The following is a 16,674-nucleotide window of genomic DNA, read 5'->3' as shown; positions in this document are numbered from 1 at the left end:
GGACTTGGAGACTCACATCATGCCCTAGCCTTGTTGGTAACAATAAGGCAGGAACTCACCAGAGAATCAAAATGACTTAGATCCTTTCTCTGTGCTCCAACCCCCACAGTTCTCTTTCTCCTGGCACCAGGTCAGTCTTCCAAACCAAGGCCAATGCTGCCCCTCTGGGCTCAAGCTAGAACCACAGAATGTGGGGCAGTTCAGGTCTCCCCGAACCCAGCCCATTGGAGCTGAGGTGAGAAGCTGGCAGCGAAGCTCCAGGTCAGAGCCTATCTGTCATAGAGTGCTCCCTGGAGTGAGGTGACTGCAGGGGAGAAATGAGTGGCCTTTGGAAAGACACTCTCCGGAAGCCGTTCTCACTGATGGACACATTTGCAGCCTATAACAGCTGTCATTCCTCACACACTGTCCCGGTCCTTGTAAGTCCTAGCATCGGGTTTTCTAACCGGCTTCCTAGTGAACATCCAAGGCGCCTTCACCCCGTTCGTGAATCTTTCCAAACCTAGACTCACTTTCTCCCCTGGGTGCCAATGTCTGTGTCTTGAAAATGAGGGTTTGTGGAAATTAAGTAAGAAGAAAGTGTGATATATGAAAGCCCCAAAGTCAGCACCTCGACCCTTTGGGTGCTTTACCTCGTTTCTGAGGTTAGTGGCACCACTGTCATTAGGAGATGATTGCAACTCTTGGCCATTTTTCTTAAATAATAACCAAAGATTTGGGGACCGTGTCAGGGATGCTCACACTGAACAGGGAGCATCTCTCTACCTCTGTTGTCCCTGGGAGAGACCCATGGCTCTGCTGTGAGTTACCCCTAATTGATCAACAGGACAAAGGCACCAAAACTTGACCGAGCTGAACCCTGCTCATCAGAAGATTTCCACAACCAGGCTCAGTTCCTGGCTAATAATGAGGATTTTTTTAGACAGAGTCACAAAAGGCTTGGATTCAAATGTAACTGTGCCTGGATGGTCTTCTTATCCAACTGCAGCTAATGGCCTCGGGCCAGGAAGCACAGGCAGAGAGGAAAGCGTCCGCTGAGAACTGGGTCTTCCTCTTAGAGCTCCAGTTCACCTCCCTTTACCGTCCCCATTTCCGTGGGGTCATCTCCAGCAATGGTAAAAATAATAATTAGTCAATTAGCTAAAACAAAGGCGGCAGCTCTGATCTTCCCTTGCCGTGGTTATTTACCCACTCGGCAAGCACACCCTTGGCTTCCACTTTGCCAAATGTTAAGCTGAGTCAATTTCAATTAAACAAGACTCGTCAGCCCTTACAGAACTAATGCCCCATCAGTTCTGTCCTGACAGTGAGCTATCCTCAAATCCTTCAACATCTCCATCCCCAGACCAGCCTCTTCACAAGAGCAATGTCCCAGAGCTTACTGAAGCCCATCTTAAAGTGCAGTGCCCATAACTGGAGTCCATCTTTAATGTAGTGCCCAGGACTGAGCTTGGTCTTTTTCTGAAGCCTAGTTGGATTTTGAACCTAGCTTGATCAAGGTCCATGTCAAAGGCAATGTCCCAGCTGTAGCCAGAGTGCCATTGGCACAGGCTCTGTTCCCAGGGAAGGCTGCTGAAGAACCTCGAGAAAGGGGTGAGGACGACTGCCACTCTCGAAATGACAGAATGTCAGATCTCTTGGCTTAGAACTCCCAGCACTAGTGGCAAGTCTAAGTCAGCCTAATCACACAGGAGTGTGTGTGCACGCGCATGCACACACATACACACACACACACTCACTCACTCTTTAGGTCACCTTAGGAACTGAGAGGGAAAAAGGAGCACCCTATGCTGGTGCCCCAACAATGCTAAACAGAGAGCTCTGCCATTACACAAAGTCTGCAGTCTGAAAGGGGAGAACAGAGGGAAACTTCACAAACACAATTCTTCAGGAAAGCAGGGTGCAGAGAGACTTGTGAGGCTCTCCACTTTGAGACGTCTACTGTGAACCCCCTTTCTCCCCTGGACCCTGTCCTGCCACAGCTCTCCCTCCTGGGAGAGAAGTCATCCCTTTCAGAAGCAGAAGCTGTCTCTACTCTGACATGACCCTGATGGATGCATGAACTCCTGCACAGCTTGCAAAGGCTAAATACAAACCCACCCACCCCCCAGAGCCATTTTTCTGCACCTCAGGCTGGATTAAAGGAAGAGGTTGGGAGCCAATAGATGACAGGCAGAATGGAAAGGCTCATCAGGAAAGAATAAGAGAACACACAAGAGAGCGAGAGGGGAAGGGACAAGGCTGAGGACGGAGCTGATGTTGCCCCCCATCGTTGGATTTCCCTCTCTTCCCTGGCCTAGGAGGGAAAGGAAGGCCTTCTAGAATACCACCACCAGAGGATAACATCTACAGAGGACTGGGGAGCAGTTCGCCTAAGGATCCCCCTTCGATTCTGCAGTAGTCATTTGCTCCTGGGTCCAGAACAGAGCCCCCCCCTGCTCCCCACCCCAGGAGGGCCGTCCTTATCCTGTGCACCAGTGGTTCTGGAGTGAGCCTGTAGCTGAACATTGTGGTCATAAACTGCAGAAATGATCTGACAGTGGACTGCCCAGTCCAGAAGCTGCTCACAGGCAAGACACAAGCAAGCAGAGAGAAAATGTGGTTGAAACTGGGGTTCCTTTAGGGAAAGGGGCACCCCAAGGGGCGTATGCCTATCCTAGCATGCCTAGCCAGGTCAAAAGAGAGCTTCCCTGAGGAGGCAACTCCTTTGATTTCTGGTTAAAAACCCTTTACAAACACTGCTGCCCGCATCGCCCCTCCAAAGCTACAGGCTTGTGGTTCTTGGAGCTTGGACACAGTGGAGTTGGGAAAGAAGTCTATCTGGAAGCAGATCAGTAGGGCTCTCTGCGACAAGAATCAGAGTAGACAAGGAAGGGCATAGAGAAAGGAGAAAGGGAAAAGCCGGGAGAAGAAAAGGAAGAAGGGAGGAGGGGAGGAGGCAGCGAGAGGAAAAGGAGGAGGGAAAGAGGGGGAGAGGGAAATAGGGAGGGAAGAAGGGAGGGAGGGAGGAAACAAGGGAGGGAGGGAGAGAGAGAGAGAGAGAGAGAGAGAGAGAGAGAGAGAGAGAGAGAGATTTTGAATTTCCCTTCTGGAAGAGGAGCTGTAAGGCGTCAGGGCCTGGCTGAGGGGTGTGATTGGAGGGCGCCTTCAGCATCCGCCCGCAGCAGCAGCCGCGGCCCCAGCTCGCCTGGCGGAGTTACACCAGGCGGCGGCGCAAGCTGGTTGAGCACTCGCACGGCACCGCCTGCTGGAGTCGGCCGGAGCCCTGCAGTGGCTTAGACGGTTGCTGGGACCACCAGGTCGGTGCTGGCCTCGGGCCGGGGAGGCGGAGCTGGGCTGGGGGCAGTAGGGAACTGCTCTGACCTCAGAACTGTGGGGGAGCCTAGCAGTTGAGTCTTTGAGGGACTCCCCGAGACCGCGGGGCGCGTGCTGGGAACTGCAGCCCCTGCCCGCTCGGCATGGTGCTGAAGGGACAGCTCCCCGCGGAAACCAGGCGGAGGGCTGGTGCGGACACTGGGCAGGCAGATGTGGGCGGGCGAGCACCCAGAGAGGGGACAGTGGGGCTCTTGGAACCCTGACCGCCCCGAATGTGGAGATTCAACAGTGAACCTGGAGAACAACTTCGAGCTCACAGACTAGGGTGGGGGACGTGGTCTTTAGCTACTTCGGGGTGTGGCTACCCCCAAGCCCTCCAGGGCCCTCTGCTCCTGGGACAGAAAGCCGCCTGGAGAGGTAGAGTTCGGGGAGTCTGAGGGTGGCAGAGGCCAGTTGGCGAGAGGAGTGCCCACGTCGGTGGGGGGCAGGGGGACTATTTGTCCTCTTCCCGCAGGAGTGCGGTTGGAGCAGCTTGAGCCCGTGTGGGAGTTACACGGTTTTCCCCACTCTCAGACTGCCCCCTTCACTGCAAAGTTTAAAGCCAGGCTGGGGCTCAGGGTTGAAAGATGTGTTGGGGGAAGGGGACACGCAGTGGCCAACTGAAAGCCCCAGGGCAGTCGCGAGTGCTGGTCTCCATGAGGGCCCGGGAAGCAGCGCCTGGGAAGCCTACCCTCTCTTCAGTGGAGGGAAGCCCCTGCCACTTTCATGACCCAGACGAGCAATCCCTTACGTTCACCCATCCTTGATCACCCCTTCTCCTCCCCGGGGACATCTTGCTTCTAGGGGCGTTTGGTGGGGAAGTAAGGGAGATGTCCTCTGTCTTGGCCACCACCATTAGCGTGGGGTCCCTTGCAAAAAGCAACTGAGTGTTGAATTGAGGTGTGATTGTAGCCCGTACTCTAATCAGAAAAATCAGAAAAACAGCCGCAAAGACAAACACTGCAGGTACTTGTCAGGCAAAAGGAGGGGGCCAAGTCCCTGGGACTCGACGGAACTGGTGCCTTGACTGCCTTTGGTCTGGAGCTGACTGTAGGGGTGTTGGGGGGTGCGGTCTGAAGGGAAGGTGAGGACCTGCCCTGGGACTCCCGTGACTGACATCATGGAAGCTTTTGCATTAGTCTACCTCCCCCTCTCCTTCCCCGAGTCCAACACCCCTCCACCACCACCAGCAGCCTCCACCCCCACCAGCACCCTTCCCGCGCGGAGACAGACGGCAGCTTTCCGCAGCCGCTGAGGAGCGCCTCCTGGCGGTGAGGCCCTAGTCCTCAACTGCACCCAGTCCGCAGGACCTCTTCCAGTCCCACCCATGTGTGGAAGCTACAGGCACAGGGACAGAGAGAGAGAGAGAGAGAGAGAGAGAGAGAGAGAGAGAGAGAGAGAAACAGAGAGACAGAGAGAGACAGACAGAGAGACAGAGACAGAGAGAGAGAACCCAGTGTCTAAGGAGCTCAGGATCAGACGTGCAGGCTCGTTCTTTGAGCCCGTGCACACAACATTAAATTCCACTGAGCAAACATGCTAAAGATACCCTGTGGGATTCTCCAGATAGGTGAACTGAATAAGACTCGGGCAACAGAAAAGAGTCTATGATAACAAAGGAAAAGATACCCAGACAGTAAGAGGCGGCAAAACTGCCCTAGAAAGTGCCTTAGATCTTTACAAAGCAAGATGCTGTCCCATCTTGTCAAGGAGAACTGGGAACTTGCATGGAGGGAGCAGCATTGGCAAATGATCTCAGAAAGTTAATGTGGCCACTGTTGCCGATGGTTATGATGATTGTAAGGATGCTTATTACAGGCCAGACACTGGCTTAGACACTTGATTTGCATAATCTCAGTGCTCACAGCCGGCCTTGCACACGCATCAACTGCCTCCATTTTACACATGAGAAAACAGCCAGGCAAGTACTCAGGATCGTTCAGTAAGTGGTAGTGCCAAGATCTGAGCCAGTAGAGATGAGGGTAAGGGGTTCTAAGGCTGTGGGAACAGTGTGTCCAAATTGCCCTGCCTCGGGAAGATGTTAAGACACAGCCATGTATGAGAGATGAGGAAAGAGAGGCAGAGGACGGGAGCAGGGGCTCAACCACAGGCTTTGAGGGTTAGAGCACAGACTGTGGGAGGTTTAGCAAGGCCATGAGACACCGGCACAGGGTGGTAGGCTCACATGTGCCTTTTAGGATTAATCTGAGGGTCATGTGGAAGACAGGAGCTAGAGGACAGACAGAGCCATGAAACCAAGCCATCGAAGCAGTAGGAGGGAGGAGGTGGGGTGGACACCAGAAGTCTTCTGTGCGCCTCTATCCCAATCACAGTCACCAAATAACGGAAGGCTGTGCAAACCAGTGTTTGAGCACGCCCTTGTCCTCTTCCGCAGTGCCGGGTAGATGGCAGGTACTCAAAGAACACACGATGAGTAAGTGCGTGAGTGTGTGCTGATGGGAAATACTGATGGGAGTTTTCAGTTGAAGGGATTTAAACAAGACATGCTGGAGGATGAGATGGGAGCCCGGCAAGGGTGGGATTGATTTTCCAGAGACTGACTTGGAAATGGCACGTGTGGTGCTATACAGCAGAGGGTTAAAAATCTGCAGGCTTTAGATGTGTGACTCTGAGTCTAACTAGGGATCCTAGATTGGTAGGCACAGATGGGAGGTTTCCATGGGAGGAGCAGAGGAAAGGAGAAGGGACTTTGCCTGGAGAAGGAAGGGAACCAGGAGAGAGAGGGAGAGGGAGAAGGAGAGAGAGGGGGGGGGGGACCTGTTTGGGGAGAAGGAAAACCATAAGAGTGCTGTGTCATGGAATTTAGATCTGAGAAGGCTGAAATTAGGGGGAGGGAGCAGTGATCAGCGTCCAACGCTACAGAAAGAGAGAGGAGGCATAGGGCTGTGAGCACTCCTGGTCAGTCCTAGCCACGCTGATCAGAGTGGCTTCTGGGCTGTGTGCAAAGAGAGGATCTGGGGAGCCATGGAGCTTCACCGGGAGATGAAGAGGAAGCGGGGTGCAGACTCTCTGCCACACTAGAGGTCAGAGAGTCAAAGAAGTGCATTGTTCAAGTAAAGGGTTGGAGAAGGGAGGAGACCCGAGAGACTAGGAAAAGGACACTAAAGACTTAGGAGGGCATGGTGATTCGTGGGTAACGGAAGAAGTACAAAGAGAAAAATCTAGATTGCTTCTTCTAGGAGGAGGGAGTTCCATGGGGCTAGGAGAGGGGAGGTTGCAGGTGTGTGCAATCGCCGTAATTAATCACATTAATGATAGCTTCCATCTACTGAGCACCTGTCACGTGACAGGCACATCCCACAGATAATTTCTAACCTGCAAACTGGCCACTCCTTCTGCAGAGAAGAGCTCTCAGTGAAGGAAAGGGCCCCCGTCAACAGCATGCCTGACGGAGGCAGGGGTGAGGCGCAGCCTGGGCCTCTGCAGTCACTTAGTACTATCTCAGCCAAACGAGCAAAGAGACTGCCTGCCAGCTAAGAGGGCCACACTAAGGATGGGACAACAGGACTTTCATGTAGACCCAAGAAGCCCAGCTAAGTAATGCTTCAGAATTACTTAGGACCCACCTGGAGCAATAGAGATATAGGCATTGAGAAGATTCAGTCCTTCAATAGATGTATTTTGAAGACTTGGGGGGGAGGGGTAGTAGTGATGACCATTGCTGAATGAATGCATGAATGCAAAAGTGTCCAAATAAGGATTGTTGATGGGTGGTGTATTGCATTTGAGTTGTGTCCACAAAACACCCCGGAGAACACAAATGCATCCCTCGACATTTTTCCCCGTATGCATACTATTCACACGGAGACACCTCAGATTGTAATCTGCTTGCACGCACAGCTTCGCCTCTCTAATTCGCTGTTAGAGTCTCTGTGTCTAAGATACTAACACATAGTTGGCCCTCAATTAATACTTGCTACATGGATAAACCCAGGGATTGAAAGCCCAGAGAAAAGGTCTAGAAGTCAATGTATCAGCAATCAATAAAGCCTCTAGTCTCAAGAAACCCCCAAGAGGAAGTTTACAGAAGAAACAAAAGCAGAGGCTGAGGCTAAAGTCTGAGAAGCAAGCAGAACATGAGTCAGTAAGGAAAAGGGGGTGATGAGGAAATAGAAGAGAAGTGGGAGAAAGAAAAGAGGGAAGGGAGATGAAAGGAGAGGCAAGAGGTGAGGTGCAGAACCAAGAGGGAAAGGGGTTGAGGGCATGGTGCGCAGGTCAGCAGCTCAAACATCGAGGAAGGATGTGGGGGAGCATCTGGTCCCAAGAGAGACTTGGCCGAGTCATGCAGCAAGCAAGTCAGGGACAGAGCTGAGCTACAGCCCAGGTGTCCTGCCTTCCAATTTGAATCAGCTCAAATTAGAGTCCTACGTCTTCCACTACCACCTGGTAATTCTTTGGGCTCCGTGTAAACACTGCGTAGAAACTAAAGAGTTCCTGAAATCACTCAATTTGTTCGCTGCTCGTTTCCTGTTCTTAGAAATTAAGTCTTCTCCCGAGGTCTAAAATCAATGGGAAACATCTCGACAGAGCTGAGCAACCTTCAGACTCAGATTTCTGGGTCAGGGTGGGTTCTCTTGCCTTTACTGGAAAGTCTGCATGTTTCTTTTGGACAGTGGAGTCCCATAAATATGTAGTCAGCAATAGCTGCCATTTGTATAAATTCTGACTGCATCTCCAGGCACTTGACCCGAATTTTTCTCCTTTAATATCAGTGAAAATGATCACCTCAATACTTCCCCATCTGGAACAAGCTGATGCTTTTCCAGAGACTCGGCCCCAGCCTAGACTCTTTAACTAGTTATGTCTGGTGCAAAAACCCTTGGGACCTTTTTCATCTAGTACATTATGATTTCTCTCCACCAAAAACAACCCATTAAGTGCTCTAATCCTATAGATACATTCTTGATCCCTTCTTATGAAAAACTCACAGTCTGCTAATGGTTTCTCATTCTGAACGAAATGAGGATAATCCATCCACGAATAGCCTGTGACCTTGAATTCAACTTGGTTGCAATAACTAGCCTGGTAAAATCCTCTGGCATCATTTCCCCGAACCCTTTTTTCCTTCCTAGAAAGTAATAGAGACTTGAAGTCTATAAGAGATGAGAGGGCCCGGAGGTGGGGGAGGTCTAGTCCCAGTCAACCTCCAGCTCACATTACATTACAGTTCGTGGATGCAGCCACACAAAACAGAGGGATTGGCAGCTGCCTTGCCTGTTAAAGAATCATTGTAACTCAGGGACTGGCTGGTCGGCTCGGGGCTTAAGAGCCCTTGCTGTTCTTGCAGAGCTCCTGAGTTCGATTCCCAGCATCCACATGATGGCTTACAATCATTGGTAACTCCAGTGCCAGGGGCTTTGACCCCTTCTTCTGGAAGGCACATATGTGGTATGCAGACAAAAACCCATACATATGAGTTAAAATAAACATTTTTAAAGAATCATTACAAGTCAACAATTAAAATAGAAGACCTCTAAGTTGGAGCCCAGGGATCAATTCTCAGAGATGTTGGGGCCCGAGTCTGCAGGCCCCTCTGCCACCACTGGGTTAGCCCCACTTTTCCATATTCTTCATACTGCCTTCCAATTATGACTTTATTTGGAGAAAATCTTCTGAGACAAAAAAAACAATTAAAAATATAATAAAAACTGAAAATCAGTAATTTAGGGAGGAGGCTAGAAGAAGTAAGATTAGCAGAGCTCCTATAAGGTCCTTACTCTGTAAAGGCCAGAATTGCCAAGATGATAATATCCCCAATGCCTGCATGTGCAATTCAAAATAAAAATCAACATTAAGCTATAAAACACAAAACTTAGACATATGCTACAACAAATGCTTTATTTCTCTATTGGTCTGATTTCCAGAGTCTGGGTAGGTCCCACTCATGCTAACCAGACCTTTCTTTTATTCTCATGTTTCTCTGATTTTCTGCAGCCACTAGCACGGTGCTCGCTTGCTTGGTGAGTTGGACCAATGGCCCAGCCTGTCTCCTCTCTGCTCTCTGCAGTAGCCCAGGCCCTGCCACTTCCATTTCAGGAAAGATGAAACTGAAAGCATAAGGAAAGGGTGTCGCTTGTTGAAGGTCACATGACAAACAACCAGTGAGGATGTCATCGAAGCACAGCTCTTCCAAGCCCAAATTCCAGTCTCATGCCGATAGTCCCGGCTTCAATCAAATTAGAAAATATATATATTCAAACTGAAGATTTTAAAATAGGAACCAAGTCTGAAGAGATAGCTCAGAGGTTAAGAGTACATACTGCTTTGGAAGTACATAGGACCCAGGTTCTATTCCCAACACAGGGGGGCTCACAACCATCTGTAACTCCAGTTCCAGGAGGTATGATGCCCTCTTCTGGCTTCCACAGGCACTGAACTTACATGCAGCAAGAGGACCTCTTGTTGGTTCCCAGCTGCTCAGCAGCTCAGCCCCAAAATAATCACACAGAAACGATATTATTTAAATCACTACTTGGCCCACTAGCTCTAGCTTCTTATTGGCTAACTCTTACATCTTAATTTAACCCATCTCCATTAATCTGTGCATCGCCACGCGGTCGTGGCCTACCAGCAAAGTTTCAGCACGTCTGTCTCTGGCAGTGGCTCAATGGCTTCTCTCTAACTCCTCCTTCTTTCTCCCAGCATGCAGTTTAGTTTTCCCTGCCTACCTCTATTCCCTGTGCAGGCCCAAGATAGTTTTCTTTATTCATTAATGGTAATCATACAGAGGGGAATCCCACATCACTTACACAGGTCACATGTTTACGGGAAGGCAAAATACTCATACACATGAAAGAAAAATGAACAAGTCTTCTTTTTAAAGAATATAACAGAAGCTGTTTAATTGTACATCCATGCCTGGTCCATGATACATGCTCAGTAAATACTTCTCTTCTGTCTCCTCGTTCTTCCTAACAGGGCATTGTGCCGTATCCTCAATTGGTGGTGCCCCGTGAGAACAGCAGTAAGGTCATTATGTGTCAGTCTCCACCACCCTTCTCGGGAAGAGAGCTTTTCATCTGACCTGCCCCCCATCCTCTCTTGCAGGTGGGCTCATTTCCTGGAGGCACAGCAGCCAGGTGTGTTGAATGCAAATTCAGCCACGGGCTAGGGAGCACTAACCAAAGCCTGCAGAATGGACTTTGTCATGAAGCAAGCCCTTGGAGGTGAGCCCCACCACCTTCCCCCATGTACCCCTGACCCATGAGAAAGGGAACCTCAAAACCTGCCTTCTCTTCCCGACCGACCACACCCTCTTCCTCCCCTGACCACCACATATTCCTGTAGGGGCCACCAAGGACATGGGGAAGATGCTGGGGGGAGAGGAGGAGAAGGACCCTGATGCACAGAAGAAGGAGGAAGAGCGACAGGAGGCCCTGCGGCAGCAGGAGGAGGAGCGCAAGGCCAAGCATGCCCGCATGGAGGCCGAGCGTGAGAAGGTCCGGCAGCAGATCCGAGACAAGGTCAGCATCCTGCTCCGAGTCCCAGCTCTCATCTTAGACCTAGTGCCCTCTGCGCCACACTCTCATCAAGAAAATGAATGTCTTTGGAACATGCCCTCAAGGATGGCACATAGAACTATGTATGCATACAGGAAGTGGCATATAGAACTATATATGCATACAGGAAATGGCATATAGAACTATTTACGCATACAGGAAATGGCATATAGAACTATGTACACATACATGAAGTGGCACATAGAACTATGTACGCATACAGGAAGTGGCATATAGAACTATATACGCATACAGGAAATGGCATATAGAACTATATATGCATACAGGAAGTGGTGTATAGAACTATATATGCATACAGGAAGTGGCATATAGAGCTATAAAAGCATACAGGAAATGCAGCAAAGCAGCAGGCCCAACCTCCCTGCCAGAGCTCCTGGAACCAAATAGAAGTGGAATTCAGAATCTGTGGATATTAGAAACAGTTCCCTGCTACCCTGACCACCAGGGAGGGAGCTATCGTTCATTTAGTGCAAGTCTATTTGTACCATGCTGCCAAGTAACACTGCAAGTAGCCCTCAGTCAGCCAACTGTGTCACGAAAATTGCCCTGGAAGACATTCAGAACTCAGAACTTAGAGGCCTTCAAAAGGACAAAGGGGTTCATTTTACAGGAAACCGAGGTAGTCTTTTATGTTTTGTTTTGGTTTTTGGGTTTCGATTATTTATTTATTTGTTTGTTTATTTATTTATTTATTTATTTATTTATTTGAGTCTGGGTTTCTCTACATAATAGTCCTAGCTAGCCTGGAAATCACTTTGCAAACCAGGCTAGCCTCGAACTCACAGAGAGCCACCTGCCTCTGCCTCCCAAATGCTGGGATTAAAGGTGTGCACCACCACCGCCCAGCCTGAGGCACAGCCTTTTATGTTATTCACCTACTAAGGACTGGTTCAGGGCTCCAGGGAAAGCAGCTTTCCTGGGGAGTTTAAAATGCTGATGAGACCTGTCCCCAAAGTCTGACTGAGTGAGAAAACCAACCCTTTGCTTCCCCTGACTTGTTGACTTCACACCTTTCTCTGTCCTTCTCTTCCCTAGTATGGGCTGAAGAAGAAGGAAGAGAAGGAGGCAGAGGAGAAGGCAGCCCTGGAACAGCCCTGCGAGGGAAGCCTGACCCGACCCAAGAAGGCCATCCCTGCAGGATGTGGGGATGAGGAGGAGGAGGAGGAAGAGAGCATCCTGGACACAGTGCTCAAATACCTGCCCGGGCCGCTGCAGGACATGTTCAAGAAGTAATCCATCCCTACTGCCCCATCCACCTTATGACTTTTTTTGTTATTGTTAGTCTTTTCTTTTTATTCAGTTAAGTATCAGTTCCAAAGGGGAAAACCTCAGTTGGCCTCTGCCCCCTTTCCCTAGCCAGGGGCGCCTCCCCTCTGTTCTCCCCTTCATCCCAGGGCTTCTAGCCCTGTTCCACTCCCAAATAGCCTGAAAGGGAAGACAGCTTTACTCCAGCAGGGGGCATTGAACCCAGAACCAAAGGCACTGGGTGCCCCTCCAGAAGCCCGAGGTCTATGTTAGTGTGGTGACCCCCCCATACATTCCTTCATGCTCCCCACTGCCAGGAGGACCACTGTCCCCAGCCAGCCAAAGTAATGACACATTCCAGCCCTGCCCAGCATGCTGACCATTGGCCTCTGTCTGAATCCCCAGTGGGAGTCCAGGTCAGGGCAGAGGCACTGAACGGCCCTGGCTCTGAGAAAGGCTGTTCACAGTGAGCCTGCCCTGAGAGGATCGAGCTGGATCTGGCCAGGTTAGAGTCTGGGCAAGAGGCTCGGGCTGTCCTTTTCCCTCTTCCTGGTGGCGTCTACCTAGGAGCACACCTCTCCCCAACCTACTTTAAAAAGTACGGCCCCTGCCAAGCTGCTCCCTCCAAATGGATCCTCTTTGGACTTCAGCACATCTGTGGAGGAGCCTAGGGCAGGGAAACCCCTTATTCTCCCTCATCTGACTTAGGCCCTGGGACCCCACTGCCAGGCTAGGCCCCAGTTTGCCCAGCCAAGGGGCTGCCCAGGTCCCCAGAAAATACTTGGAGCCATCGGGCAGTGATGGTCTGTGCCATGGGACCCGTCATTGGTACAGCCAGACTGCCCCCATTCCTCTCAACCTTTCTTCCCTTCCATGTCCTGTCCATGTGCTTCCAAGTCCCCATTGTCCCCAGGAGGACCCTTCTTGGTCAAAGCCCCAAGCAGCTGGGGAAAAGCCACTTCCCACCAGACGAAAGACTGTCCATTCATCCCACTGGCCAAGAATCAGCTCTCCTCTGGGATGGATAAGACTGCCATCTGTCCTCACACCCCACACTGTTGAGGCTGCCTGCTTTGTGACTTGTGTAGAAATGGAACAGGGACAGAGGGGAAGGCACAAAAGAGAGACAAATGTGTGAGTCCACGCACACACACGCACACACACACCACACACATAAGTATGGCAGGCCTCGTCCTGCATCTGCGTATGGTTAGAGTGTGGTGTCTCGAGACTGCATGTGTGTTAGTCGTCATGCCTCTTTGTCAGAGGTAGTTTCTCTGATGTACCTTGTGTATATGTGTTTGTGGGTCGCGGCGTGCCTGAGCTTCAACCATGTTCTCGGTGTGTGCCTGCCATCTCATGTGTTTAAAGATTGCATGTGGTAGCCTGTATATGCATGTATTTTCAAAATGGCATGTGTGTCAAGAGTGACAGTTACATGCTAGATACAGAAACGTCTGAGGGAACTGTCAGATGGGCCAAGACAGGTGTTCACGTGTGTGGGTCTCAAACAGGTGTATGTATAAGTTGTGCTTGGCTAGCAAGAACCAGAATAAGATGCCTCCTCCTCACCCTGAGACCATTAGTCCAGGTGGCCACATCTGACAGGAGACCTTCCCCTTGGCCTAGAGTCCTCCCACCCTTGGGGGTTTCCTACCTGAGGTCCTCAGAATTCTACTGGGACAGACCCAGGCAGTGCCCCAGGAAGCCATGCTGGGCCCCTACCAGGGCCTATCCCAAAAGTAGGGGCCCAGGAGGGGGCGACTTGCCCACTCCCGAAGCCTCTGTCCCACTGGCCCCCTTGCATTCTGCAGGTTTTTCCATTTTAGTGGACTTATGCTTTGATTTCAGAGAAGACGTGTGTCTTCCTGTCCGTTTCCAATAGTTAAAGCCATATCAGTTAGACCGCAATACTTTAAAGAGGAGACTAAACAATCCATATGTTTAGGGAACCAGAAAAGTCCCCTGGTCTGTCCCCTCTCTAAGGAGCAGGGCCTCGGCAGCTCCAGCTCCTGGGACATACCCTTCTCCCCCATCCCCTTGTACCCCTGTGTCATCCCACAGGGCCAGTGTTTGTGTCTGTGTCTGTGATGGGGAGCCATCTTGCACCCCTGTTGTCTGCTTGTTTCCCTCTTCTATCCTGGGCAGGATGGTCACTCTCAAATGCATTGGGGTCCAGGGTCAGAGACAAGCAGGAGCGAGTCCAGGGGCCCCAGGCTTCCTTAAACCCTGAGTAAGACTCCCACCTGGACACGGGATGGATACCAGGGTTAGGATAGGCCTTCCCTGTGACAGAGACTCTTAGGCCTCAATATGGCAGGACACAGAGCACCAGAAGGGCAGTAGAGACCAAGACCCAGGGACCTGCAGGTAAGCAAGAGAACCCAGCCATGCAAGATAACCCTCATGGGCCTGAGGTAATCCAGACCCTTCTGCTGGTTCTGGATTTCCATGGCCCCTCTGGATACCCAGAGTAGGATCAGGGCTTTCTATCTCCACCCACAGTCCTTCAAGCTGGGCTGGCTTAGCCTAGGTCTAAGTCTCCTCTTTTCCATGCCCAGACAGCAGATTTTGAGGCCTTTTGGAGGTGCAGGCAAGAGAGAGAATTTCTACTTGGTATAGATCTCATTCCACCCACACAAAGCCCAGGAGGATATAACGATTGACATCTCTGACACAGACCTGACTATGGGGAGGAAACAATGGGTTAAAAGATGCTATGTCCTCTTGGGAGGACAAAACATGGGTCTGTGAGCAGGGGAAGGGATGTTTGTTCACCTGATGTGCCTAGAGCAGGAGGTGTGTGTGCATCCCATGGAATAAGCAGATGAGTATATCATACAGAAATGTGATATGCAAGTAACACACTGAAAAGAGGCTCCAGAATTCATGCACATGAGCACACACATGGATGCAAGCATGTGCACACGTGTGTACGCGCGCACATAAACACACACACAGCATGGTGGGTGGCTGGAGATAGAATGAGGTAGACCACTGACATGGGCACGTGAACCTTTGGGGAAAGCCACCAGGCCCCTGCACCTGGGACTCCCCATCAGAGAGAACAAGGGCATTCCCTGGGTCTCTGTGGTGATGACACAGGGGTTTCCAAAATGCACGCCCTCCATTTCAGCTCCAAAGCACTGGAGGGCGAGTCCTTGGCAGAGAAGCTTCAGGAGCACCTCCTTCAGTGGAGCCGAGAGGTCTGTAGGCCATCCTAGGCACGTGAGAGAGAGAAAATGAGAGAGCGGTACAGAGACAGATGTGTTGCAGCCCAGAGCCCCCCCCCCACACACACACACACCGTGGGGTAGCTGGTGGGCAAACCAGCAACCCTAAAGACTTGAGGATAGAGTAAGGATGGCATGGGAGTTCCAGCCCCAAGGGCTAGCACCCAGCTGGCAAGGGTGCTCACCACAGCACCTTGTTCCATCTTTCTAAGGTTTAGCCAGCTCGTGACTGAACTGGGAGGCCTGGGAAATCAGACTGGCTCCCAAGGGGGCTGTCTCCCTGGTCTAAGGGTATGGTATGCCTCCCAGAAAATGTCCTCTGCTCTCGTCCCTATTCCTATAGCCCTACCCTTTTCACCAGGGAGAAAACAGAGGTGCTCCTCCTGGCCCCAGGATGGAGGTGGGTTCTCCTGAGACCCAGGGGAGATGGACCATCCTGCTCATGTAGGGGATCCCCTTTCCCACAATTGTGCTCTGTCCTTGTTGCTCTGCTTCTTTTAAATGTGTCAGTATCTGGGGGAGGGGAGGGCCACCCCCTGCACTCCCTTGAACCTGACCAAAAGCCATGGCTGTGCTCCCCACTTTGTATGATGCAAATGCTAAGATGTACAAAACCAACCATGACAACAAAGAAAAAGACCTTGTACAGCAGCTTCCGTCTGTCAGCCTTCTTCTGTCCGTTAGCACCACCAGTGACTGGTGACAACCAACACAGCTCAAGATACCCCAGAACGCCCAATGTCTTCCAATGTCTTACCCCCAGCTTCTGGCCAGGACACTGTAGAAATTACCTCAAAAATCAATGGAGGCTAAAGTTGGAGCTGGCCCAAGTTCCAGGGTCGCTCTACCTCTGAAGGCCAGCTCTACAATCCCAGAGTAGGGTTTGTGCATGTTGAACCTCGCATCCCATCCCAGGCTGCCCTTCTCTGCCAGCTCCTTGGGATGTGGCATCCTGAGAACCCCATGAACACAATAGATGGGCAAATGTCTATCAGTAGTTCATCCAGCAACGCAGACGGGGCACCTGCTCCTTTCTGCACCAGGGAGGCTTGCGGGAGGCTGAGGACACACAGAGAGGACAGCACTCAGCATTCCTCTTAGACACAGACACAGCTTGCTGAGGGCTCAGGATAAGACCCCTTTCACTGGGGGTCTGTACCCCCCATCTCTGACCAGCCTGAAGTGAGGCCCATTTCTCTCTGGTTTCTCAGCACTTCCTATTGTCAGGCATGGGTCTGTCCTCACAGACTCCTCTACCTCTTCCCTTCTCTGCCTCCCTTTCCTTGCCATCCCAGCCCCAG

At 51.1% G+C, this 16,674-nt stretch overlaps 1 protein-coding gene across 2 annotated transcripts in view; it reads left to right on the top strand.

Annotated features, from left to right (window-relative positions):
• The window catches only part of Cplx2 (complexin 2), a 71,902-nt gene extending 55,878 nt beyond the window's left edge, over window positions 1-16,024 (top strand). Inside the window, exons 1-4 of one of the 2 annotated variants that reach the window (XM_041659967.1) lie at window positions 3,049-3,299; window positions 10,423-10,541; window positions 10,663-10,838; window positions 11,931-16,024. In XM_041659967.1, coding sequence (XP_041515901.1) covers window positions 10,511-10,541; window positions 10,663-10,838; window positions 11,931-12,128 — 405 coding nt within the window. In that variant the 5' untranslated portion in view covers window positions 3,049-3,299; window positions 10,423-10,510 and the 3' untranslated portion in view covers window positions 12,129-16,024. Of the gene's footprint in view, window positions 1-3,048; window positions 3,300-10,422; window positions 10,542-10,662; window positions 10,839-11,930 lie in introns of those variants that run through there. The other variant, XM_041659968.1, reaches the window with a different exon arrangement.
• The last annotated feature ends 650 nt before the right edge of the window (window positions 16,025-16,674 follow it).

The sequence above is a fragment of the Microtus oregoni genome, unplaced genomic scaffold (assembly GCF_018167655.1).
Source record: "Microtus oregoni isolate MIOR12 unplaced genomic scaffold, Mior012 000011F_ref0000422, whole genome shotgun sequence".
Classification (NCBI taxonomy): Eukaryota; Metazoa; Chordata; class Mammalia; order Rodentia; family Cricetidae; genus Microtus; species Microtus oregoni.
This window is presented reverse-complemented; position numbering and strand designations above follow the sequence as displayed.